General features: G+C 40.8%; 2 protein-coding genes and 1 long non-coding RNA gene across 4 annotated transcripts; 1 reads left to right on the top strand and 2 right to left on the bottom strand.

Moving 5' to 3' along the window:
• The first annotated feature begins 46 nt into the window (after positions 1–46).
• LOC141784827 (uncharacterized) lies at positions 47–20,310 on the top strand. 2 transcript variants are annotated; one of them, XR_012597483.1, is made up of 4 exons: positions 47–123; positions 683–751; positions 948–1,060; positions 20,018–20,310. It is a non-coding gene; the product is annotated as an uncharacterized LOC141784827 (long non-coding RNA). The 2 variants fall into 2 exon arrangements; XR_012597484.1 differs by lacking the exon at positions 20,018–20,310 and adding an exon at positions 2,211–2,281.
• Positions 17,373–21,598, bottom strand: LOC141784826 (inactive all-trans-retinol 13,14-reductase). The gene is made up of 11 exons (XM_074662727.1): positions 21,439–21,598; positions 20,228–20,410; positions 19,898–20,139; positions 19,619–19,814; positions 19,319–19,516; positions 19,106–19,225; positions 18,897–19,035; positions 18,393–18,502; positions 18,113–18,279; positions 17,845–18,004; positions 17,373–17,539 (listed from the first exon to the last, which is right to left on the bottom strand). The coding sequence occupies exons 1-11, from the start codon at positions 21,596–21,598 to the stop codon at positions 17,373–17,375; spliced, it is 1,842 nt and encodes a 613-aa protein (XP_074518828.1).
• Positions 21,599–24,231: 2,633 nt separating this feature from the next.
• Positions 24,232–24,808, bottom strand: gngt2b (guanine nucleotide binding protein (G protein), gamma transducing activity polypeptide 2b). The gene is made up of 3 exons (XM_074663912.1): positions 24,745–24,808; positions 24,472–24,560; positions 24,232–24,360 (listed from the first exon to the last, which is right to left on the bottom strand). The coding sequence occupies exons 2-3, from the start codon at positions 24,553–24,555 to the stop codon at positions 24,232–24,234; spliced, it is 213 nt and encodes a 70-aa protein (XP_074520013.1). The 5' UTR covers positions 24,556–24,560; positions 24,745–24,808.
• Between the last annotated feature and the right edge of the window lie 2,232 nt (positions 24,809–27,040).

Genomic DNA, 27,040 nt, shown 5'->3' on the forward strand with positions numbered 1-27,040 from the left:
AACTCCGACATGGCATATTTTTTATGATACATCTTGTTACACTGAAGAAAAAAGCAGATTTGAGACCGTACAACTCGCTTAACGGCTATTGAAAGCGAGTTCTTCAGTTGACCGACGAACCAGGTAAGCCGAACGTTAGCTCGTTAGCTAACTTTTCAATGGCTACAGATGGAAGGCTAGTTAGCTAGTTAGCTTAGCTAAATGTACGTCGCAAACGCTACACGGCGTCTACAGTGAAATATAACGGTCCAGTAGCAGTTTTTGTACTTTAATAAGTTTAAGTCACTTTCTCAACTGATTTTAGCTTAAATTTAACGTATGTTCATTTAACCAGGGCAGGTGTTTGACAGCACAGACAACATAATGTACACTTATTCAGGTAATGCAAGGTTATTTAAGTACAGTTCAGGTAAAATTAACCTCGACAGTATTTTACTGACCACATATTGTCTTAAACCGCATAAGGACTTGTATTTTACCTTTGTAAACCTAGTTTACCTTGTAACTTATATAGTAACATTTTTGAAGTTTAAGTTAAAAAAAAACGTATTTTTTGGGGGGGTGGACATTATCATTTTTCCTATCTGCCAAATTTTGTCCTATGACAGTGCAGTGATCTCAGGAGCAACTTCAAAAATTTTAAAGCAGAGAAACTAATTATATTCCACCCATCTCTTTTCAGGGTTTCAGTCTTGAAGAAGCCAGATCAGCAGCAATATTCATCTGTGCACCATATGTAATAGATTCAAAGGTAGGAATATGAAGCCCTGTGATGTTCTGCAAAAGTGTAACCACTATGATACAAACTTTAACACGTTAAATAGAAATATATCGAAGTTGATGGCAAGATTCGTTCAACTGTATTTACTGAAGACAATGTTTGTGTTAATGGAACAGGTGTGACACTTTTTTCAAGCCAGTGCCACCTTGATGCCCCTCTCCCACAGGTCTCATTGCTAGGCAGTACGCCCCACTTAGGAGTGAAGGATGAAAAAATGCCTCCTTGCTTGGATTTGTGGTACCTCCTCAAGGACTGAAATAATTTGACTGCCATAATGAGGTGAGCAACAATCTTGGTTTTCTTTTACTTGTGTGAGAAACTTTTTTTTATCTTAATGCTGAGGTAAACTTACAGGTGGATGCAGCCCAAGGTCACACTGATTTTGAGTATTTTTGGTGTGAGTATTTAAGCAATAAATCCAAAGAAAAAGTTCAGTAATCAGACTTAAACAGCCCTAAATATACTAGTTTGTGTATGGGAAAGACTAAATATTGTAGGATATACCATTGCAGCTATTTCATCCAGGAAACACTAGCAGTTTATGTCACTTCTGAGCATGTGCAGAAGCCTCATCAGTGCTCCATTAGATTGAGCCTGCAGTCCAGTCCTAAGTTTGCTGAGTACTTCAGAACTGTTGAGAAGAAAAAAGTGACCTCAATGCAGAAGAATGCAGTGCGGTCTTTCTCCCTCCCCTAACATCCAGCATGCGCTAAAATGACTTCTCTTAACCCACTCTTTAGCAGAGGGAGTGTATACAACTTGAGCCATTTTAAATGGCCACAGCCGCCGTCTTCTCCTCCTTACTCTTCTTCCTCCGTTATTTTCACCTCCTCTCTTCATGGGGAGGATGTGAGTTAAGTTGCCACGTTAGAAGCTTTCTCTCTTTCTGTAGTTGTTCTCACTGTGCAAAGAGATGTTTAAAAAAATAAACAAAGGCTTTGCTGGAAGACATCCTTAGTGTTAAGTTTGCATATAAAAGCTTAAATCTGTGAGTCAGTAAAGGTGAAATAAATCAATATCAAAACCTCACCATCTGGGTTTCATATTCTGCTCAGACCGAGTGGGTTTTTTCAGGCATTCCCGTTTCTTTGAGTGAGCTATCCAATGAGCACTTCTTACTTCCTCATGCAAGGAGTTGCTGCCCAATTTGATTGAGTTTCTTATTTTTTGCTGAAGCAGGAACCATCTTCTCTTCTGTGTTTTTAAAGCAAAGAAAATGATGACATAAGAAAGCAGATATTTGGGTTCTGTTACTGTCTTGTCAGTAATTTTTTATCTGAGATGCAATAATGATAGCTTGAGTCAGCCTTTTCTAGCATAATATTGAGTCCCATGATTTGAGTTAAAGCTGAGTTGTTTAAGTTAGAAATTTAACTTTTCCTGTCTGTTGTTGTTGTGGCACGCATCATTTGCCATGTCTACCATGAAGACTTCAGGAGGAGGAATTTCATGCATGATGAGGTATCCTGGTGCCAGCCACATGTTCAGAAACCAACCCCACTGCTACTGAAGCAGGAGGATTTATGCTTGCCTCCTGTGTCACCCTGAATGCAGGGCTAACAGCTTTCAGATGTGAGAGTGAGTATGAAGGTTGGTGAAGGTGATGAAGCTGGTTGGGTGTTTGTTTGGATTTTGCTCTGCTGAATGTATAAACAACTACTCTTAGATGGGTGTTTTAGATTTTCACTATTTTCTAAGTGTTGAGCTGTGACTTATGTCATTGCTTTGTGAGCAGTGCTGGGGGTCTTTATGTCACAAACGACTCTGAGTGCTGATAACGTGTCCTTGTATGACACAGTCAAAATCAGCACCTCATTTGAGAGGTAGATGTTAGGTTATTATCCCACCTTGACAGCTTGGGCAATGCTTCCACCCATCATTCATCGTCAGTGACAGTTAGAGCTCAGGCCAGGCCCACCACTCCACTACACTGTCTTTAAACTCAAGGGCTGTAATTTTTTGCACCTGCTGGGTTGTTTAGACACCTGGGTAATTTTGTGACCAGGTGATTCAAGATCTTGATTTTTGAGTCAGTATTTCTCCTTCCTGTCTCAAAAAAAGCTCTAAAATCAAGCTCTCTTAGCCTTAGATTGGCATCCAGCACCACAGTGATTGAATATAAACTGCAGCTATGTCTTTTATCTTGTGATGTGTCAGTCATAAATGAGTGGAGAGGGCAGTGACTGTGAGTGAATATCACTGCGACTGAGTCCCAGGCCTTTCGCACTGGACTGAGCTCAATAAACCCTCATCCCAAAATAAAAGCTAAATTAGAGGGTTATAGAGCAGAGAAAAAAGAAGGTCTCTGGGCTTGGTTCTTGGACCCACGCACTCTGCCGCTGTGGAGTTTTTCTTTCCTGTCTCCTATTATTCCTGGTCTGCTGCCTGGATGAGTCAAGAGAAGGAGACACAGAGGGGTAGAGCAGAGGTAGGCAGATGGAGAAAGGAGAAAACTTCTGAGGATGAAAGAAGGAGTGAAGGGAAAGGGAATGACTGGCTTCTCTGCCTTTCTCCTTGGTTTGATCTGGCGGGTGTGTAATCAAGGATTTGAATGACAGAGTAAATGCAGAAAACTTGGAAGCTGTTCAAGTTAGCATATTTTGTGAGAGCTGTAGTCTGATTCAGAGTAACAGATGAAATAATAATCCAAGGGTTAAAATCCTGGGCAGCAAAGCTTGTGTGGAAGAAGTTCTTTGGTTGTTTGATGTGAACTGCACCTTCAAGCGTCGGAAAAATGTAGCTAATGTGCTGAAGAAACTGCCATTCTATCGAAAAGTTCAAGGTTAAAAGTCAAATTTTTGCTTTAAAATAAAAAAGTATTGGGTGACATCACACAGATTGTAAATGTTGAATACATATTTGTAGTTTGAAAACAATTACTCAAGGCCTGTGTGAACTTCTTCGCTTCGTAGTGGCTGTGTTACTGAAACTAGCTAATGGTCGACTAGATTCAAAATCCTGGTGCAAAGAAATATTTTACAGCATTTGCAACTCACTAGTTACCAGCTTACTTACTGAATTTGTCAACTTAATCATCTTGTGAACAAGCCCCACAAAATGTGACTGCATCACCTTGTTGCTCTGTTGTTAGGAGAATAAGAAACCCTCCAAAAATACGACTCCGCCTTAAGGTAAAAAAATATAATTTGAGAAGAAATTAAGAGTTTACATCTCAATCTTCATGTTAATGATAGCTGAGATCTTGATCCACAAAGCAGATATTAATAAAAACTAAACCCACTTGTTCATCTCTCACTACATTTGTCTCAACGCAGGTACGCAAGGGTATCCTCCAAGAACTCTTCCAAACACAACACTGTTTTGAATCTCTTCTCTCTCCTCTGTCTAATTCCTTTTCCAGTCACATCCTAGTAAGATGTTTTATGGCAGAGCCCTCAGAGTGTCTCAGAGTGACAAAACCAGATGGTTTTGGATTCTGCTGCTGCAACCTGAGAGAACAGCGTCACTGCGACAGCCAACTATGTGATCGATATTCAGACTCAAACAAGGAAATCTTTCTCACTGGAGACTGATGTTTGATTTTCAGACACATCAAATCTTTTAAATATCATCCCAAATATTTGCTATCGGGAGGCTACATCAAAGACCAACTTTGTTTTATGTGAAGGGAAAAGACAATTTTACACACATTTTAACAAATGTAAACTGAGATTCATAAGCAGAGGCCCTTATGATTGCAAGTCCATGTTTAAAAGAGGCTCTTTTTGGTGCGCTCATTATTTACCATCTAAAGAAACCAAGGGCTCTTGGTTGCTTCAGTACCTCTGGATGTTTTAGAAAGGCTCCTGATGTTTCGGCTTTGTAATTCTGTGCCAGCAATGGTGTCAAGGGTCCCAATTAAGAGCCCAATGGGGCTTAAGTGGAAAGTTAATTCAGAAAAGCGTAACTATTGTCATACTGCAAATGATGCTTTGTGCTTCTTCTCCTTTTCAAACTCTGAGATTTTCAAAAACTTAATGAGAGGCACCTATTGCTAAAAGAGTAGACAATGTTTAGCAAGAGGCATTAGAAATTATGGATGCCACTTGCGGGCATGTGTTGCAACTAGGGATGGGTACCTTTCACATTTAAATCGGTATGGTGCCAATGCCCGGTGCCTAGCAATCAGTACCGGTATTCAACAGTACCAATTTTTGCTACTTTTGTGTGCGTTTATGTGGTTGTAAATATCAATTTGTTTGATAATAAAATCTCAAAGTTTTGACAAATTTATTTCTCAGTATGTAAACTTGCAGTGCTGTGTTTATGTCCAGCATGGAAAATTGCATACTCTTCCACCCCCTCACACAAGGATGCGTTTATGTGTCAAACAGTGGCGATTGCTCTAAGACTGCAAGGGAAGCTCAGCTTCCCCTAAAATGTCCCCCGTAAAAAGTGATGATATGTTCTGCTGTGTGAACATTTCATTGACAAAATATTCGCTAGATTTCCCTCATCTTTTGTTCAGAATCAGCTCCTATCACAGGTAACTGGCTCCACCTTCTTCTCATTCATCCCGCAGCGTCTCAGCGTTTTAACACAGTCGGACGCTGAGCGTCATCTGACTTCAGCTGGGAAGCCTAGAGTGGGTTGTTCCACTGTGGAAACTGGTCATTGGATAAACGCTGGGCTTTGTCCCCCCCATTGGACGCTCAGCGTCTCTGGGGGTCTATGAGGCAGTCGGCTGGCCTGGACGCTGGGCTTCTGCATGATGATTGGATGATCTGTTTGAGGCCGAATCCCTTTTTGATTGACAGTGAAATGAGCCAGTCAGCGATGGTGTAGTATAACCCTCCACCAGAGCATCTTCTGTAGAGAGGAGCTTCTCCTGTTTAAAGTCTCAAGTCTTACACCCGCAACACAATGGGCCAAGGCCGTTAAGCAGTCTAGCTCTGCTGGCCATTGAGAGAACACTGGTAAAATCCCTGGAAAAAACACCTGGTTGGTACGACAGGGTCACAGATCATTTCTTGAAAAGGAACGGAGGGTAGAATTTATGTTTAAATAAATAAACAAATTTATGATGTAGGTCGGTCAAAATGAGCTTCCCCTCCTTGACTGACCAGCAGCCGCCACTGGTATCTAAACATGCTAAAGTTTGATTCTATGTGAATCAGTACTCAGTACTACAGACAGAATTTGGTCTGTAACTATAGAAGTACCTGATTCAGTTCCCATCCCTAGGTGCAACTTGAATTTCATGACATGAATGTTGTAATAGTTCGGGGCAAAAGAGCCAATTGTCATAATGGAGCTCTTATTAATTATTCATTGGGAAAGTCAAGCTCCCCATTGACAGAACTCCATAAAGACCTGCTTCCTCTCAGCTAATGGGGAGCATACGGCAGGTAGAGGACCAAAGGTTCCAAAGATGGAGCTGCAGGTTTTAAACAGATTCAAACAGGAGAGTACAAGTCCAACTTTGGATGTGTAAACCGCCACCCCCTGCCTGACAGTTAAACTTTACAAGATGCTGAAGTTACTGCTTCCTAACTACCAGGTAATTGTGTGGCAACTTGTTTAGAGAAAAAGACGATCACTGTCTGAAACTTCAAAAGTCTCAGGACTATATGTGATCAGAAATGAGCATGTGAAGTCTAAACGCCTTCTGTCGGTGATCAGTAGAAACACATTTTATATGACGCTGGCAGTTGCTCATGTTTTGGGGGATGGGTGCAGTGATTCAGCTGGACAACACCTTAGGCCAGATGGAGGCTGCAGAAATGAAACTGGATACAGCTTGAGTCAGGCCGTCCCACATGAATCTGCACAATATGGGTTAGGATTCCACGTCACAGCTCTGGTTCAGATTCTGGTTTCAAAGTTTGACTTTAATAACTAGTTCTGAGCAGATTTCTCTGAAAAGTGAGCCTGCTTGTCATCATAAACAGCATGGTTTACTTTCACATTTCAGAGTAGTTTTGCTCTGGATGCTGGGATGGTTATCTGCGCACATTGTGGTGTAATGTAGCTTAGCCCCAGTGTTACAGCCAGGATGCAGACTCTCTGTCTTCTTTGGAAATACCATCTACCATGCTCAGAAAAGACAAGAGCAGATTCCCTGAGCCAAACGGGTTAGGGATGGTAAGAAGAAACAGCAGCCTCTGAGGTCTCCACGTCACATATTGAACTTCAATAAGCACTGGGAGAGAGTGAGTTTGGAGTGGGCGGGAGATAATGGATGCTCAGAGTCTGATTGGCTGTAGCTGGTTGACCATGTTTAGATGAGTGTCATGTCCCTCCCTGGTTTGTGTTCAGCTGGGCTTTGGAATGAAATGCAAGATGTCTGGATGCTCTTTTTCGCTCTCTGTCTCTCTACATAACATCATGGAAACTCACTGAGAGCGTGTTCACTGGCTCTCAAACACACCTTCCTGATATTTATTGGACAGATTTATGTCCAAGAAGATAAAGGCAATGAGAGTTTTGCTCTTTTTCCTGGCGTAAATTGATTCTGGAGATAAAAACTGATAAGACTTTAAGACTTTCCTCTTTACCCCAGAGTTTACAAGCAGGATGAAGTCTTTCAGCTCTTTGGGGCTTCTCATTGAAATCAGAAAGGAAAAGTAAAGTTGCTCAGTCTCAGAGAGAGCACCCACGTGCCTCAACGGATTTTTCTCTGGCTTCAAGCCAGTTGCAAGGCCCTTCATTCTGTGTCACTGTGTGAGCTTCCCAAATGATCTTTTCTTTCTGTCCACGTTTGCAAGCAAAAGATTAAAATAAAGAGGAGGAGCTCCACTTTGCCTGACATGAAGTATAGGCTTTTCATTTCCCAGGCCTGCCACATCAACAAAGGGAGTGCACTTGGCCGTGGTGCAAAGAGGAGGAACAAAAACAGTGTCGAGACTAAAAAAATGGAGGATTCAACCACAGAGGGGAAAAAGGAGGGAGGGAGGAGGAGTTGGTCTTGGTGAAATTGAGTCTGTGTGGTGATGGTGGATGAATGTGCTCCTGAAGTACCATCTGACACCATTAACCTACAGTGCGACTGCAGAAATACTTTAAGACATGGCAAAGCATTGTTGTTATTGGTATAATTAAGCTCTTCTCTGTTTCTGACAGAATATTTTGTGAGGTCTGCACCAACTGAAACATCTCTGCACAGCACTGACGGCCTGAGATCATTCACAGCACATGGTTTTAGTCTAAGCACATTTTCCTACTCAGGAAAGCATCTGAAGGTTTGACAGCAGAATATAATCTGCACATTTCTAATGTGAGGATCTAATTTGCGATAGAGTTTCAAAATCAAGCAAGCACTCGGTTTACAGTCGACCTCCTGGTTTGGGTTTGGCCTCATCAAGTCATCCCGTAAACACCTCCCAAATTTAAAATCACTTCAACCTGCCGGTCACAGAGGTGAGACTTTTCATTATGTTTGATTGTTATACTTAACCTGGTAATGACAGTGGCCACACACACTTAGAAACAGGACCCACTGCTTCCTGCCTCCTTTAGACCCCTCTCAAGCTAACGACCGCACTTAAACTGCACGGCCACCTGAGCTGTCGTTAAGTTAGGCCTCTTTTACAATTCCCCTTTTCAACGATATATTCATGAAAACCTGGACACTTGTAGAGTGGGACTGAAGAAATCTAAATGGCACGTCTCACAAGAAGATTTGTTTACGTCTGGGATGACCAGGATGGTTGAAATCTTTCCTTTTGCTGCAGAGATTATAGATATTAACTCGTCAGATTATGAAGGATTTAAACCAGGATTGGACTTCTCCCAGCTCTGCTTCTTCCCAAACGTGACGAGACTCTCAGCAGTCTGCATTCCTCCTCTGAACAGTTTTCCTGGAGCTCAGCTGCTTTACAAGACACTGAGGCTGTCTGCTTTCTTTGACATCTGTGGAAGAAATAGTAGGATCTCCTGTTGAGATGCAGACACAAGGAAGCAGAATATTTAATATATTGAATGATTCATCTTCATCATTTCATCTGCCACATCCTCTACCTCCATTAACACATTTAGCTGCCTCTTCCCCTATCTCTGTCTCCCTTTTAATTTTTGTCCTGTCTCTACCTGTCTTGGCGCATTGCTGAAGTTCTTCATTTGACTTCACACCCCCACCCTCCTACTTCCCCATAAACATCAGTGGGAGGGAAAGAGTAGCCACCCCGGGGCGTCCCTCCTTCAGAGTTCATGAGGTGGGAGTGCAGGCGTGTGTCAGACTCCACCTTCTCCCACCCGTGCAAACCCAGCCCAGTCTCTCCCAGCCAGCCCCTGCCCCATCCATAGGAAGTTTTTTCACAGCTACACACATATACCTTGAAATGATGGCAGTTTATCTTTCAGAGGTCAGAGTGATGGAGAAACAGCATAAGAAGAAATTCCCATTAGTTTCTAAGTCAGGGTTTTTATTGTCTCGTTCACAGCTGTAAAATTCAAGAAAAGATTATAGCCCTTAAACTCTCCTCCCTCTTCTAACCAGGGGTTGCTTTTCTTTTGAATTTTCCAAACTTTTCTCCTCCAATTCATGAAATCTGATACGAAAGCTTAAAGGATGGCCTTTTATTTCCCTTTTTTCCACACAGTTTTTTTGCCTTAAAACACAGCTAACACTCAGGATGGAGGCAGGAAAATAAAAGTAATTCGACAGAGACAGAAACAGAATGTCTTGGAGAGATGAGGGAAAAAAGGAACATCTTTTTGTTCGCTCCCAGCACATGCGTTTAATTCTTTTAGCATCTGGAATCACTTAGAGCTGTACTGCTGTTCTGCATGACACTCGGCTCTGCTCTGCTCTGTGACTTCGGGAAACAAAACTTTAAAGAAAGGACAAATGAAAATGGTCCTGAAACTGTCAGCCTCCTGTACTAAAGAAAAATGTTCAAATACTTCAACAGAGGAATAGGTTTTTTGATGAACACTGTAATTAGAAGAAGCAGGGAGGCTAACACTTCACCAAAATTTACAGCAACACTGATGGCTGAGTAATGTTCCCAACACTCAGATTAAACCAGAAAACTGTGACAAGTTAAAACCAAGTATGCCACGTGCAAAGAGTAACACACTCAAGCATTTACCAACAGTTTGGTTGCTTCTTGACTTGTGAATTTACCTGTTTTTGAGACTTTGTTCAGTTTCAGGGTGCTTTTTCAATTTAAACATCAGTTCAAGATAAATAGGAAGATGGCCCAGTGCTTTATGATTATTTTCACCCTTTAGTGCTTCCACCTTAGGCTGAAGTTGGATTGCTAAGTGTTGCTAATGTTTACTCAGCTAACACAACCAACTTTAAGTCCTATGTGCAGTTTTATTTCTACACTTCCACAATTACATTTGGCCGAAGCTTTCGTCCTGAGCAACGTACCAGGGGGTAACAGGGATGGGTACCAAATTAGGTATTTTTGTAGGTACCGACAGAATTTTGTCAAAAGTACCAAGTATTGATTCACGTAAAATCTAAAGGTGCTATGTTTAGGTACCTAAATGCATCCTTGTGACAGTGAGGGAGTGGAAGAGTAGATAACTTTTCATGCTGGACATGAACACAACATAGCAAGGTTATGTATTGAAGAATGAATATGTTAAATTGGAAAAAAATTATACTTTAGTATCAAACAAATTGATATTTTTACCACATAAACACAAAAAAGTACTAAAAATTGGTACCGTTAAATGCTGGTATCAATTGCCAGGTACCAAGCATTGGTACTGTATTGTTTTAAATGTGAAAGGTACCCATCCCTACGTACAACACTATAACCGCGTTTCCACCAAGCAGACCAGTTCGGTTCGTCTCGGTATGGCGCGCATTTTGTGGCGTTTCCACTGACTTATTCCGGGACAGATCCCCAAAAACCGAGACGAGCCGGCCTACTTTGTTGGGACCCTTCCGTATGGGTGCCAGACTGAACCGATCGCTCTCGAAAGGTGGAGCTACAACACTGCAGACTGTTGATTGGTCAAAAGAATCGCCACTTACCCCCCGACAGCGGCTGCATTTCTCCTGGCACACAGACTTCTCTGAAACAAAGCTTGATTGCACTTTGTAACAAAGAGCTTCATGCCAATCACAGAGAGGACGAAATGCTGCATGTCTTCCATCTATGCTCTTTGTTTACTGTGTCGTATTTTTCTTCTTCGTTGGATTTATTAGCGGGGTAAACTCTGTCGCGCTACTACGGCGTCACACTATTGTTTAACAGCTGTGGCTTGCGGCATCCAGCTTACACCCCGCCTACCACGAGAGGGCACAGTTTGCAGTGGAAACGCAAACGGGATCAGGCTAAACTGAACCAACCCGAACTGCTCAGACTTGGTAAACTTTTTTCCTATTTTTCAAATGAAAATACATCTAAACCATGCCACGAAACAAGATGCTATATGTGCTTGTTTATGTCGGGGTAGTAGGGCATTAAAGCATGAGTTCTGTCTCCATTAACCAGAGCCACAGCACCAGTTAGTTCCAGGTGCTTTTGGTGTTAGTGGCCCTTAAGTATCCGTGTCTATTAAATGTTTTTATTCCTTTGAGGTGATTAATAATACCCTTTTTAAACAGGGGAAGCACCTTTGAAGACCATGTTTATAACCTGCAATTATTTCCTTTGAGTTTGTTGAACCCAAAGTCTCAGATCACTGAACACATTTTACTGGAGCTTTCAGTGTCTTCTTTAGTCTGTGGGGATTTTACTGAAGTAGACTTTGATGAAGTGGGTCACACTACTGTTTCTAAGTTTATGTATTCACCATTAAATCACATTTTTTTTGTAATAATAAAAAACTGGATGAGCTTATGCAATGATAAAGCCACGTTTTGCTCTGTATGTATCTCTGTATGTGTATGTGTGTGTGAGAGACAGAGAAAGTGAGAAAGTGATTCTTGAACTCTCCGTTTGTTGCTCCTGCTCCTTCAGGGCAGTACAAGCCATAACAAGTAGGCTACCCCTTTCATATTACCTGTAGCTATGTATATCCTACTCAAACACATACAACAGCTCAGAGTCAATGAAGCAAGAGTTTGAAAAAACTTTCATGACTATAAGTCAATATTTCTAGCGAGTTTTGTCCTTTTCTTCACTTTAAGAAAAGACTGAAATTCTCTACTTGTAATTTTACAAATTTAACATATTCAACTTAAACTAAATATTCTTTGTCTGAAGTTGTGTGTCAGGAAGAAAGAGAAAAGATTTTTCAGGGAATAATAAAGCAAGAAATCAAACATACAGAAAAAGATGCAGAGTTAAAGCATTCAGTGGCATCAGAGACACGTACAGACTCGGATGGGCAGCTGTCCCTGGAGGAAAAAGTGTCTGGTCAGGAGGGTAAAGGTGGAGTCAGAGGCTGTGGTGGCAGCGAGGTCTTTGTCTGGGGAGCATTTTCACTGGGAGAGTTTAATCACACAGAGCGTGCTGGCAGACCAAACATTTGAGTTCAAAGAGGATGAATCATGAGTCAGAGTTGGAGAAAACCTCGTCTTTCTTCATTCTTCCTCTTTCTTTGTGTTGAAATGACGACTGATTGGGTGAAAAAGGCTGGATTTGTAAAAGTCAAAGAGGCTGAATTCTCTCCTCTAAAGCTCAGAGTAATCACGGCCTCGTCGCGGAAGTAAAACCACAAAGGTACGACCCCTCTGGGATCATCTTCGTCGTCAGAGTAGGCCAGAGTAAACAGCCACCCCTGACTGCCAAGCAGACTTTCACTTCAGATCTCACAGGAGATCAGGGCAGAGGAATTAGTGTCAGTCAGCTGGAGACTGGGGCTGAGATGCAACAGATGACATTACAGACCTTGTGCCTGTGTCTTTTCTTTGCCTCAGGGGAAACAGCACTGGCAGCATTAACCCTAACACCACGGGGAAGAGTTATTCTGAGACTTTTCTAGCATTGGTTGTTGCAGCTCTGGCCTTCTATTCGGCAGTTTTAACACATTAGATGTGACGTGAGGGGCTTCAGAGTCCGTGAGGGACCTGAGTGTGCCACCTTCTGGCTGAATGTTTCTCATGTGTGCGCTAAGAGGAAAAGTAAACAGTTTGTGTGTGAAGATCAAGACCTCAACATGTCTCAGCAAACTGAGAAGACGTGAGGAGAGTGTTAGTCTTGAAGCAAATCTTGAACTATCTCTGTTTACTCTCTTAACTTAGAAATGTAAAATTAAGTGTTGACTTTGCCTTTTTTTTTCCTCTTAGCCACAAAACATCAAGTTAACCTCTATCTTTCTTTTAAAGGCAACAGGAAACATCTTCTTCTCTTCTCGCCTGGATCTGAAAAAGGGAAAAACTGCCACATAACCCTACAGTATTCTGTCTGTATCTAAACCATGTGTTGAGGAGTCATCTCTTTACGGGGGTTGGTGGTGAGGATCACACCCACTGAAGAGCCCCCTCTAGTGCATACTGTCTCCAGTCCTACACATTCACACAAAACCTGCACAAGCTGGCTCACCATGTAAACACAGAGCTGTGCGAGTCAGCGAGCGGCGATGACGAATGCGGATGCATTAGCTGATGAGGATTACTCAGTGGAGGGTGGGCTTGTTTGGAGGAGATGGAGGTGGTGGGGTGAAATTCGAGAAGTGTGGATCATGTCTTAAGCATGCATCGGAAAGAAGGAGGAGCTCCAGACAAAGTGCAGATGGGTGTGAAAGATTTGAGACTCTTTGATCAAACCACAGAAATATTATTTTTATATCCTGTGCTATTTTGATGTCTGCTCTTAGAATAAAAGCATTAAGTCCTAAATTATTTTCCTTAAACTGACAACCATCTAACGTTGTCAGTTCTGGATTACAGCCAGAGGCTCTTATCCCCAGCTCAGCCCTGAAGCTTTGTTAACTATGATCACATAATAAAGAGTTGTGGCTTTGTGGCTCAGCAGGCTGTGATTACTTTTGTTTTCTCTGCCTGCATCTCTCCCAGTTGATCTGTCGCTCTTCTTTTAAAGATAAGCATAAAAGTCAAGGTTAAAGCAGGACCTCCATGCCGTGTAGTGATCTTTAAAGGCAGCCTGGATGTCAGAGGTCAGCTGTTTGTTGTCACCAGGTGCAGAGCTGAAGGACTTTCTTGCAAAAGTAGAGTGAAGACTGAATCTTTCTCCTTTCTCTGGGCCTCATTAGTCCGACCTCCTCTCTTTTTCTCTCATCCAATGTGCTTCATGCAGCATAATTTACAATCAAATGTGCCGAGCGGCCTCGCAGGAGATATTACAAACAGCTGAGGAGGGAAGCCGGCCAAAATACATTCCTGCTTCAGATGGTAGGATCAGAATGGCTAAAAGTCATGTAGTCAAGGTGGCAGCATGACACATGTAAGTCTACAGGAGAATATTAGCATTTATGAGTCAGACTATAGCTTTAGGACAGGGGTCTGCTACCTGTGGCTCTGGAGCCTCATGCCCTTTGATTTTTTTGTTTTTGTTTTATGAAGGGTATTGATGACATCATGACACTAAATATAATCATGTGTTAACATTTTGCTGAACTAATCAGGCATCACCTCTTGCAATAAAGCTCTGGAAAAAAATTTTTTTTTTCAATTTTGCAAATTTTTTTGCCTTTTTTTTCAAATTTAGAAAAAAATTGGAAGATTTTTTCTGATTTTCTGAGCTTTTTAAAGACTGCCTGACCTCACAGCTTACTGCTACCCTTCAAATTGTCTTGTCTCTGGAGACTTATTTATTTTCTATTTTTCAATTTTAAATGCACAAGCACATAGCAAAACAGAACAAACAAACAAAAAATCCCACCCCAAACTAACAGAGCAAGCTTTGCTGTACATATACACGAGAGAAATAAGTAGATGGGAAAGAGAATGAAAATGAAAAAACAACAGGAGATAGGTAATCAAAAAGCGCATACAAGAGATAAATGAAAGTGCACACAGTCCTTGTCCTCCGATACAGATTTAAGTTACTTCTTCTGCAAGAAAGAGTGCAGTGTTTCCCAAATCCTCCAGAACTTGTCCAGTTTTTGATTAGGGTCATGAGTCAACCTTAGAGAGATTTTTGTAATGTGTAAGTGTTATATAAGTACCTGTCGATAGTTTGTGTATAACTCACAGGTGATTAGACCCCTTATCGACACATTTTGTGCTGAAGAATCAGCACAAATGTGGAGCTATTGACACTGTTATCTATCTATCTATCTATCTATCTATCTATCTATCTATCTATCTATCTATCTATCTATCTATCTATCTATCTATCTATCTATCTATCTATCTATCTATCTATCTATCTATCTATCTATCTATCTATCTATCTATCTATCTGTTGTAATTTAGCTAACTTTAAGAATATCAACCCAAACATTAAAGTCAGAGTAAATTACCCCAAACTAGAAATTTTCACTGCTTTACTTTGTGTTTAGGACAGTCTTTGATCCCTCACATCAACTAAAGAAGAAGCTGTAAAATGTCAACAACATTAAACCAAATCTTAAACTTTTTTCAGGTTTAAGTTTCTAGAGTGTTTTGTTTGCCAAATCATTTCAATTTAAAAGATAAAATTTGATAATTTCACATTTCAATCTCTAAATTTGTGTCAACAGCCAGAGTGGTCATCTTTCCACCGAGCAGTTAATGCAGACTCTATTATTTTCATGTCTGTCTGATCTTGGAGTGTGCAGACATAGAAAAACTGTGTTTCAGATTGTCAGAGGGAAGATTTGGGGATGAAGCCATTTTTTCTTGGATTTTCCATTGAGCTCAACAGAAAGTTGGCCTCAAGCTTTCAGCAACAGCACAGACAATGTTTTTTGATCTCAGTCGAGCAGGAGAAACGCTTGTGTCTGACTTAGTTTAAGATACTGAAACAGGAATTTGTGTTAAAGTTTGATTCACAGATTAGGAATCATAGTCCCATCAGTCTGATTTGATTCATTAAACAGAGTCTTTTTTACAGATTTTAACTAAAACTGAGTCTGTTGTTATTTTTTTGTCACCTGCCCCTGCCTTTAAGCTCAGTCTGATCCTGAGTGCTATCTTCAGACTGGGTCTTCCTCTCATCTGGGTCGTCTGAAACTCTCCTCTGCGAGTCTTCAGATTGGTAGCAGCTGTGGTTGTTGGCTGGGCTCAAGCTGTGGGAGGCTCCGGCAGGCCAGCGGGGAGGAGCTCCAACATCTGGAAAAGAAGGAAAGCTGGCTGCAGCACAGAGACGAAGAGCACAGCAACATGACTTCTCTCTGAGCCAATCCTGCTGCTACAGTGTTTGCAAGTTCACTCCTGGCTCTGAGCTTTCACAGGGCTGCAGGATTGTGTTGCTTTGTATCAGTCCTAAACTGAATCTTTCGAAGCAGAATTATGATTAAAAAATCCTCTGTGTGGTGGGTGTTTGAGAGAGTGGTTTAAACAGTGGAAAGAGTGGGCTGCTGTTTTTAAAATCGGACCCTTTGGGCCTCTGCTGATGTAAGAGCGTGTCTAAACATGTGGGAGACGTCTGAAAGAGGAGAAGAGAGGAAGGGGGTTGAGGTGGTGCTTGTGCTGGTCAAGAAAACCTTAAATTCCTCCTCAGTCCTGCCCAGTTTATCTGACCGACTCAAAATGGCCGAAGATAAAAACTGAGTTTAAAAGAGACAAACATGTGTTTGATACACAAATGTTGACAGCTGCATGATTTTTTATGGCTTTACTTTAAAAAATGATTCGTTTTTCAGACGAAACATCACCAAAACTCAAACCCCTGATCAAAATGATGGATCCTCATCAGACAGACGTAAAGCGTGTCCAGAAAAGGGTTATTAATTAAGATTTAGATTTGTTTTAAAGTAGAGTGAAGGAAAGTAAAAGTTGGGAATTAAAGAGACGTAGACTCTGTGTTTATTCCTGGGGAACACTGGCCTTTATCAAACCAGGGTAATTACATGTTATAGTCGACTGAACTTCCAGCCAAGCACAGTCAATATAATTAACTTTTCCCTTCTATTTTGCTCCCTTTTTCTTAAACATGCTTTAGTTTTTGCCTTTTTTATTTTTGCCGCTGTAGAGAGTGGTCCCTAGCAGCTGCCTGCTCTTTCCCTGAGCTGCACAGCAGAGCGATGGAGGTAGACCCAGCGAGGGAGGTACTGGCATCCCACCGGCTGCCTGGACAGAGGGGGCATTCTTCTCCTCGGATCCCCTCTGTCGTCTCCTGCAGACCTCAGTTTGTCAGCCAATCTGCCCAACGTTTACTGAGGAAATGTTCACTTAGTGCAGGAAGTCTGAGGTTTCCCCCCGTACGTTTGATTCAAGCAGTTAGCCAAACATCAGTGGGGTTACATGTCAGGTCAGAACAACATCGGTGGGAACGAAAACCCAGAGGGGACTTATAAGCTCCAAACACCAGAAGGTGATATGTAAATAATTAGAAAAATATCCCCTTAATAGAATTTCATGATTTTTCCTGATAGATAAATGATTATTGATTGATTTTATTTTATTTCCGGATGGTAAATACACATATATACATATAAATATGAGGACATTATCACAATGAATTCCTGACAAACAAATCTTCAAAGATTTTCTTTCCTTTACTTTTCCAGTGATCAGGTTAATCTTATGTCTAAAGTTGCTGTGTCCCTTTAATTCTGCCACAACAATTGACTCCCTTTGCACCCAGGTCTTTGTAGTACCACTATTGTCCTGCAGGGGAAGTCGTGAGCCCTTCTTTTACAGCTTCTTCTTAGCCAGCAGAGCCAGTTCTTTGGCTTTCCTCCTCTTCAGCTTCTTCTTGAGGAAGAGCAAGTCGATGTAGATGATGTGATCCAACACTGTAGCAGCACAGAGGAGTCCGCCGTGCAGAGCGCCAGCTATCCCACAGCTGAACACGTCCTGGCCTGGAAAAAAAAAGACACAAACTCATATAAATTCTGATGGATGGGATGGGAGCAGCTGGGTTACAACTATTGTCTGTGTCTCCCCCTAGGTGGTGATTTATTGCTTTTATAAGTGTTTTAACCGCAATTATTGACTGATTTGACAAAGCTCACCAGAATTACACAAACATTGTCAAAGCAATGCCAACCAGCTGGGTAAAGTAAATAAATTTCTGAGCTTGTTGAAACATTTCAACACCTTTAAAAGCTGATCTTATCAATGAGCTTTTCACGTTAAAAGCTTATACAAGGTTTTATATTTGTACCTGAGATGTAGAGGTTTTTGATGGGGGTGTCGCTCCTGTTCTTTGCCACAGCCTCAGCTTGGAAACGGTCGAGGTTGTGCTCAGCAGAGTACATGGCTCCACGTTGGGCTCCGAGGTAGTGCATGTTGCTCAGTGGGGTTGCCACGTCCTGGAAAACCAACTGAGAAACAAGCCAGACGGCTATCATTATGATTTTGTCATCCTGACATGCTTTCGTTGCCAGATTCATACAGAGCAGACGTGTATTACACTGAATGACCGAGCCTACCTTGTCTTTAATTTTAGGGAACAAGGTGCAGGCCCAGGCAAAGAGATTGTCTGCAAATCTCTTCTTGTAGTTGACGTAGTCCTCACCCCTTTTACGGACTGTTGTGTCTTTCCATTCCTCAAACCACTCATACTTTACCATCGTCAGTATTGTCATGCAGGATTTCCCTGTGAACACATAAGACACCATAACTTGTTGGTATAGACTCTTAGAAATAGTAATCTCCAGGAGCGGTTATCTTGATATATTTTCCAGCAGAGAAAGTGTTGTATGTTCATACCAGGGTGTCTTATTTTGGCCTCAGGGTCTTTAGCAGATGGCATTGTGATGAACATCATGGGAATATTATCTGGTGCTACCTCTTTACTCAGTGCAAAGAAATCCTCCATCCTTAGTTAACACACAGAAATGAGTTAAATTGTTGTACTCAGATCATAATCTGTCAGAGCAGACATTGCCACACATCATTCAGAGGAATGGTATTTAAACACTGGAGCTGACTGGCTTTGTACTCCACCTAGTGGTTAGGAAATGAACTGCAATACTCTGAAATGTTTTTTTAAAGATAATTTTAGAAAAAATAATTATTAAAGTGAGCTAAAGTTGAAGGAAAAATTAGAAACGTACTCTAACATGAGTTGTGAAAAGATGTGCTGATGTTTATTTCAGCAATCTGTAATTGTGAAGCCTGTGAATTCTGACATGTTATCCAATGTCGCCCCCTTTTGGCAGCTCATACTCTCCACTCTCATTTTACATTAAATCCAGGGCTCTGCATACTTACGACTTATCCAAATCATTATCTTTGAACAGCCAGAAGTTTGTGGACTCGAGTCCCAACTCTTCCTCAGTCCCATCAAAACCAGAGAAGACCAAGAACGACCCTCTGCCGTGTTTCATCATATTCAGCCTGTCCTGGATATCTAAACACAAAAAAGTCAAACTTAGCACCTTCAATTTCCACTTTTTCTCTCTCAGAAGTTTCCCTCTTACCTGTCCTGACTTGAATCTCAGGAGGAAGGAGTTTCTGGAAGGTGGTGAAGACACCACAGTTTGACACAACGACAGGTGCATGAACCTCCACCTCCTCTTGACCTTTCTTTACTTTCACACCTTAAAAAAAGAAAAAGAGGAAAGGTGACAGTTTCCTGACTAATGTCTTGGTTTTTAACACCAAACCATCCACTAGAATTGTTATTTTCCTACCGTAAGCTGCTCCTTTCTCATTAACCAGGATCTGGGAAACGGGAGCTCTGACCAGGCAGTTCCCTCCGTACTTCTGGATGGTGCGGATAATGTGGAAGGGAATCTCACTGGCTCCACCTTTAGGGTAGTAAGCTCCTCGTTTGTAGTGATGAATCAGGAGGGCGTTGATCAGAATGCTTGAGTCTTTTGGAGGCACACCTGGAGAACCACAGATGACAAGTTATCATCAGTCATTGACCCCATGTCTTATCTTTTAAAAGCGTTCATTAAAATCAGCGATGTAGGACTTAGAAGAGTCACCATAGAAGAGGTAAGCAAAAATGACTTGAAGATCCTTGTTGCTTGTCAGGGTGTTCACATATTCTGTGGCACATGTGCCACTGATGCGAAACACTGGAGAGATCAGGTCTGCAATGCCCGACTTGAGCAGGAACAAAGAAACCCACTTTGGGATCAGCTTCAGAGTTGCCAGGTAGTGAGTCTTTTTCGCTGAGATCTGTTAAAACACAAGAGATAAATGAGCGATCTGATTCATGTTTTAGTTGTTGTATCTTTTATCCAAAACATGTTCAACGGCACCTTCATAATTTTGAAGAACTTTTTGATGGCCTCAGTGTCATCAGGGAATTGCTTCAGTAGATGAGCCTCCATCTCGGTTTTCCCAGAAAAGACGGTGTACTCTCGTTTCTCATCGCCCAGGCCGATGTGGATGGTGTCAAAGTGTGGCTTCAGCTCCTGAAACTCCAGCTGGCCTTCAGAGATCTGGTCAAAGGCGATTCGCAGGAGACTGTTCTCATGGAGCTGACCGATGTAGTGAAGTCCTGGAGGAGACCAGAAAGAAAACAGCTTTGATTCAATCTCAAAGTTTCTTCAGAGACATCACAACAGATCTCATCATTGCCTTCTTACCGACATCAAACTCAAAGCCTTTCTCTACGTAGGTGTGGCAGCAGCCTCCTGCTTGGTCATGTTGTTCCAGCACCAGGACTTTCTTCCCTGCTTTGGCCAGCGTTGCCCCAGCTGTCAACCCACCAATCCCACTCCCAATGACGATGACATCCAGATTCTGAGGCACTTTGTCGAGGCTGAAACCTGGACAGAAAGAAACACGTAACTCAAGCTAACTCTGGAACTTTGGGCTGAAAGTAAGACATGAAAACAAATTGCATAAATAAGTTACATAAACATCACCTCCTGTTCCTAACACCTGTTGTATCTGTTCTTTCCTGTTGGCAATAAAAACTATTACAGACATTTTTATGAGCCTCTGCTCATAATCTAATTTAGATAAAGAACTCATATGAAATATAATTACTGCCTACTCCAATTTAGGTCCAATCTAAACAGTTATGACACCGAAGACAGGTCAGACAGATAAACGTATCATTATACTCCAGTAGTTATAAGAACGTCAATAAAAGCGTTACTTTTTGTACACTTTTATTTGTTATGCTCATTTTAAGGTTTTAATTTCAAGGATAAGACTTGTATGAATTGGTTTTAAGTGTTGAAGAATGGCATTCAAGGTAATTTGAAGATTTTTAATTCATCCAAACTGCAAAGTTTAACAGTTGATGTTTTCTATTTCATAAACATTCAAAAATCTTAGGTTTTATAGTCAACACTAGGGGTAGGTACCGAATTTGGTACTTTTGTAGGTACAGACCGAAGTCTGTCAAAAGTACCGGGTACTGATTCACATAAAAACCAAAAGGTACCATGTTTAGGTGCCTAAATGCATCCTTGTGACTGTGAGGGAGTGGAAGAGTAGGCAATTTTTCATGCTGGACATGAACATGGCATTGCAAGGTTATAAATTGAAGAATCAGTATATGTTAAATTGAAAAATTTAATATTTTATTAATGAACAAATTGATATTTTTAACCACATAAACACAAAAAGTACCGAAAAGTGATACCGTTGAGTACTGGTACCGAATGCCAGGTATTAGGCATTGGTAACGCATCATTTCAAATGTGAAAGGTACCCATCCCTAGTCAACACATGAAATTACTGAGTGTTAAATCAAGTCTAAATATTGACAAAAAGCTAATTTGGTATCTTTATCAGAGCATGGGGTCATGATATTTTGAGTTATTCTCATTTGCTGTAGTTTTACCTTGTTTGATGACTTTGTCGCGCTTCTTCTGATCAAACTCCCGAGGCGCAGGAGGTCTCACCGACTCCAAAGAGAAAGGGCTTTTTTTCCCAAACAGATACCAGTATGTTCCACCCGCCCAAACCGCCAACCAGACAAAGAAAACCACCAGCCACATCATGTTGACAAATACGCTCTGCTGCACACTTCACAGCAGTGTATCCAGCTTCAGTTTATTCACCACCCTCCTCTCGATGCTCCTTTTATCAAGCAGCGTGTCAAAGTCTGGAGGAAGGTGCAGGAGTTTGACATGTATCACTTTTGTAAGAAGCAATAAAGATAAAGTGTGAAAGATCCTTTTTCTCTGTGGTGACAGTGCAAAGATCACAATAACAGTGTGCCAGTCTGATTCTGGTACATGACAAATGCTGATTATGCACGAAGCAATGGTAGGTTTCATCAGTTTCAGATGTGAGAAGAATTCAAGTCATTATATAAAGTGAGTTACTGTACATTTACTTGAAAACAGTAACTCTCCAGCTTGTTTTTTGCTCATGTTTGTTTATGCATTGTGTAATCAGTCATCTTTTTCTCTCACTTACATGTCCACAGTTCTTATCTGATAAGACAATTTAGATAAAGAACACACTGAGGATTAGTAAACCTTACCTTTATATATCCGATGACAACGTTTATGACTCTACAGCTGTCTAGCCGAGTGAATCCCTTGAGTTTCGAAATTTCACATCTGATAAAGAGTTTATGTCACCGTGAAAGTATATTTTTGTCTTTAACATTTTCTGATATTTCACAGAGAAATCCTCTCTAGAGATTATCAGATCTTTTTACCCTAACAGGGAAATGATATTTATTTGTCTTACAAGTATGGATGTTATGAAAGTTTATGTAAAATGTAGATCAATTAGTGACACAATCTGTGTGATAACGTCTTGTTGCTGTAGGTTCCTCTGGACTTTGAGCTCATCCTCAACACTGACGTTTGACTTTGGCCAAAGATTTAATCTGAAGCAGCGATAATATAGACCACAGCGAAGAAACAAGCTCTTATGTTATGTCTGCTAGTTTTGAAAGTCAGATTTATGTGTTCAGTGGAAGCCATTATTATTGAAGATTCTTTCACAACTTATCACCAGAAAAAAACTGATAATGTCTTTTTTTTCGAAGACAATAAAAAAGGAGAGCTGATGTGGCAACAGTAACAATATTCATTACTGTAAACCCAGAGGATAAAGTAGCCCTGAACAGGACTGCAGGACGTTTAGCCCAGTTCAATCAGTCTTACGCCAACTCGCTCCAGGGTTGCCTTCATGGGCTGCAGGGAAAAAATAGTACAACCCTGCATACCTGTCGCCACAGTGCCAAACTTCATACTGCGTCTGTCTGTCTCTCTTTCCCTTTCTGTGTGTGTATCCCTATGCCCCCCCCCCCCTTATTCTCTCTCCCACTCTCTCTTCTCTATCTGTCTCTCTAACCCCAACACAGTCGAGACAGATGTCTGTCTAACGTGAGTCTGGTTCTGTCCGAGGTTTCTGCCCGTTAAAGGGAAGTTTTTCCTTGCCATTGTAACTTGCTAAATGCTGCAAAGTCCTGTACTCATGGTGGATTAAGATGAGATAAGAATCCTTATCTTGTCTTGATGTTGGGTTTTTGCTAATAAAATTGTATTAACATTTACGGGTCTAGACCTGTAAATGTGTTTGTTAAGTGTCTTGAAATAACATTTGTTATGATTTGGCGCTATACAAATAAAGATTGATTGATTGATTGATACCACTTTGAGTAGGGGCTCTCACACCCTTTATTTAGCAGGATGTATATTTTCCTGACAATGTTACATGTGCATGCACTTTGTCCACAGGGGGCGCCAAAGTTGATGTTCACCAAATGCTGCATACAGAAGCTTTAACTATCAGTCACACCACATTGTAGATGAAACTCTGAAGCTGAAACATGTCAATTTCTTTAATCCAATAGTAATCCTCATCACTAAATGTTATATACTTTGAGTTCAGGTAAAGAATTTAAAAATAAATGAAATCCTCTCAATAATAGAGATAACTCTTGGTGTGAAGACAAGGCAGAACGCTTGACTAAAAATGAACTAATGTCTTAAATATTACAGAAGAAACCTGCTCATAAAAGTTAAAAAAAAAATCTATCCAGACTAATAGATGTGTAGCAGATGTTAAACAGTGTGTATTTGTTGTGGCCTGGATTGAAAATGACCCTAATTGGATGGAAAGCTTGAAATGGAAGCTGAGTCGAAGCTGCTTCAACGAGCTTAAAGACTTTGATACAGGAAGCAGCTCGGTGTCAACAGGCCTGACCGACCGGCTGAAATCCTATTAAGAATTAGACTAAGCAGTAACTGCACGACTCCTGTGACTTTGTCCTGCTCTTTGAGCATCATGAGTCAGTATTAACAACATAAAACAGCACAGAATATAAAGACAGTTGCACTTTATGGTAACTTAACTGTGCAGTAAAGGTGAGATAAGAGTGAGATATGTGAGAGCGTATCAAAGAAGACAGCAGCCAGGTCAGGTCAAAGCTTTATACAGCTATTTGGATTTAATTACAAATTGATAAAGAAACATTTTCATATCAACAGGTAGATACAGTAATCCAGTGATGGAAAAGGGGCTCTCTTTCTCTCTCCAGGTAGTAACACCATTACAGGTTATTTTTTTACAACTACTGCACATCTTCTCCACGACACGTCTACAGGAACATTACAGCAGTGTAACCGTCCCTCATACAAAACAGCGTGACTTTTCCCTGGATGTCTGTGTGCTATGTCACTATACATCCGCCCTTGTCTCCCTTGTAGGGGTTCTTGTCATCTGGGACTCCCTTGATCAGGGGATCATTTGGAAGCAGTCCATCCACGAAAGCAATGGTTTCAGCGCAGTTTGCGCTCACCTGTTGTGCAGGAAATAAAGCAAATAAGCAAATGCAAATTCTACAACTTTATCACATATCACCCAAATATTTTTCTACATTGTGCCAAGATGAAATCAGAAGTGTACTTACTGGTGTCCTAGGTGTGCTAACTTCCTTTTTTAACTGCTCCAACTCCATTTTAAGGATTTCCTTATCTGACATATCCCGAGCCATCCTTGCTGTAAGAGAAAGTTAAGATAAGAAATTACAATAAATTACATGAACTCTACTGATTCTTATCTCATCAAAGTGCTCCAGCATCAAGTTTCTCGTAATCCCACTTTTATAAAAAAAAAAAAGTGTTGAAATTCAAAATCAGCCTCTTTACAATATCTGCATAAATCCACAAAGATAGATTCATACCGGTTGAATGGCGGGATCCCCAACAATCAGAAAAAAGTTTTGGCTCCTAGGAGCTCATCGACTGTATTCCTCCCTCTGGTCCGGTCGCTTCTTCACTCTGACTGATCCGTTCTGTCCCACTGCTCTTCATCCAGGCTGATCCCCCCTGGTCGGCAGAGGATTGGCCCTGATGTCACCAATCCCCAGTGATGGGATTAACGGACAGGAGCCATAACCCCTGAACAGGAAGGAGGGAGGTAAGGCAACATAGATCAATACAGATCTGCAGGAGAGATGAAGAGAAAGTGAGACACTGAAGCGGAACTGACAGTGAATGTAATATTAAAGCAAGGCACACATACCACTGTACAGTATAAGCTGTGTGTGTGCACAATATCTGTGGTTTAATGTCTTCCCTATATCCAATCAGTAGCTCTTGGTATAAACACAAATGACTGACAATGCAGTTTTCACAGGTGAATTGATTTCCTGGATTCTAAACTGGTAAAATAATGTGTTACGTGATCTAAAATGTAAACAAACCATTGAAAATCTAAAATATGAAACTACATGTCTGAAACCTGAACATAGTTTTCAGGGGTAGTTGTTTTTCAGAGTTGTACAATGTGAAATGTCAGCGTTAAAATTGTTAGCCATGAGTCAGTTGATGTGTTTTTGCAGGGTGCCATTTCTCTTGTTTATAACCAGACCTTTAGAAAGCTAAACAGTGAAATTTATGCACCGTAAATGCCCTGATACAACTTCAACACCTGCAAAATGCAACAGCAAGACTTCTTTTTTGTTGGTGATTCAGTACATTTTAGGGCCTGTTTACCTTTATGGGAGTGTTGCATTTTATTTACTTGTTTATTTTATGTCATTTCATGGTTTCTTTGGCAGTATGATGATCAGTCCTGGTTTTACATAACTACCAAGAGACTCCAGCATCCACCCCTCTGCAGCCTTTCACAAGATGATCATGTACAGCTAATTAATGTGGATAGGTGGACACAAAAACCATTGATATTGTGGCAAAAGCTGAATTGAAATTTGTGCACCTCAAATGAGACATGGCTAGATTTTTCTGATCAACCTCATGTCCTTCAAGCAAAAGTTTGAGGAAGTGAAATTATTCTAAGCTAATCACCTCCAACTGACATTTCATCTGAGACATGACTTGGCCCTGATCCTTAACTAAACCTTCAGCAGGACTCACACTAAGCCTTTTTCAGGATCTGGGTTAGTCTCATCTACTGAAGCTTAACACAAGGTACGTCATTCTCATTATGAAGGACAAGTGAGCGCAGCCTGATGAAAAACTTCCCCTCATTCTAATCTGTAGTACATGAGCTCAATTCTTGAATCATTTTAGTCAGACTGAGTACAAACAGGATAAATCACTGAATCACTGGCACTGATTTGTGTCAGGGCTTTTTTAAAAAATGTTTTTAAGAGGTTGTAATATTTTGGGTTACATTGGCAATTGACAAGTAGGACAACCATGGATGTGTGTTGTGTGCTTTAAAATCAGCTTCTGTATGAATTCCATATACAAAAAGTGCTGCTGATTATTATTATATATTTTTTTTAATGTATGAGTTTCCCAAGCTAATATCTCTTTATCTCTTTCATATGATTTATATTTACCTCTAAACTGAACATATTTTATTCATCTTGATTTGACTCAAACTTAATTTAACAAAACCAGGAAACACTTTGGCTGGCTCCTTTAATGCAAATCTGGAACCATGTTTCCTACAGGGGGATGGACGGGACAGTTTAAATATTGCTTTAATATTTTATTAACTGCATAAACTATACAGAAAATTAAATTAAAAAAATGTCATAGGACCAATATTATTTTTAGGTGCTGCCCTGACTACCTTACATATGAACTTTTTGGTTGTGTATTATATATTGTCGTAGTTTAACTCCAAGCCCTGAACAGCTTAATATCTGTATAATTTTAACATGTATTATGTCTCATTTATAAACTAGATTTTAAAATATTTTTAACTGTGTCGAAAAAATACATATACTCGTAAAAATATTGAGCCTGTATCATGAACTTGCAGGAAAATATAAAACGCCAACTACTGGCAAGACAGTGCTTCGAGTTTGAAATTTCTGCATTAATCTACTTTGTCCTCTAAGCGGCGCTCTCGTACTATTGTATCGTTTCCTCTACTTCTTTGAACAATAATGACCCGCCCATCTGGTCCCATCATCCAATCGGAGGACTCCTTTTCCCTTGAGTAACCGTTTCCTTCAAAGTAAGAGCCCGCGCGTTTAAATGACGCGTACTTCCTCTGTTGTG

This window comes from Halichoeres trimaculatus, unplaced genomic scaffold, assembly GCF_033239565.1.
Source record: "Halichoeres trimaculatus isolate MK-OKI-2021-1 unplaced genomic scaffold, fHalTri1.1 fHalTri1_scaffold_23, whole genome shotgun sequence".
NCBI classification, from domain to species: domain Eukaryota; kingdom Metazoa; phylum Chordata; class Actinopteri; order Labriformes; family Labridae; genus Halichoeres; species Halichoeres trimaculatus.

Bases quoted from the DNA above. Each gene is read 5' to 3' on its own strand.
- LOC141784826 (XM_074662727.1), bottom strand. From the start codon at position 21,598: ATGATGTGGCTGGTGGTTTTCTTTGTCTGGTTGGCGGTTTGGGCGGGT. The intron at 20,411-21,438 runs GTAAAACTACAG...CTTTCTGTCCAG, and splicing joins CGACAAAGTCATCAAACAAG to GTTTCAGCCTCGACAAAGTG. The intron at 18,503-18,896 runs GTAAGTATGCAG...GTGTTAACTAAG, and splicing joins GATAATGATTTGGATAAGTC to GATGGAGGATTTCTTTGCAC.
- gngt2b (XM_074663912.1), bottom strand. From the start codon at position 24,555: ATGGCTCGGGATATGTCAGATAAGGAAATCCTTAAAATGGAGTTGGAG. The intron at 24,361-24,471 runs GTAAGTACACTT...CCTGCACAACAG, and splicing joins TTAGCACACCTAGGACACCA to GTGAGCGCAAACTGCGCTGA.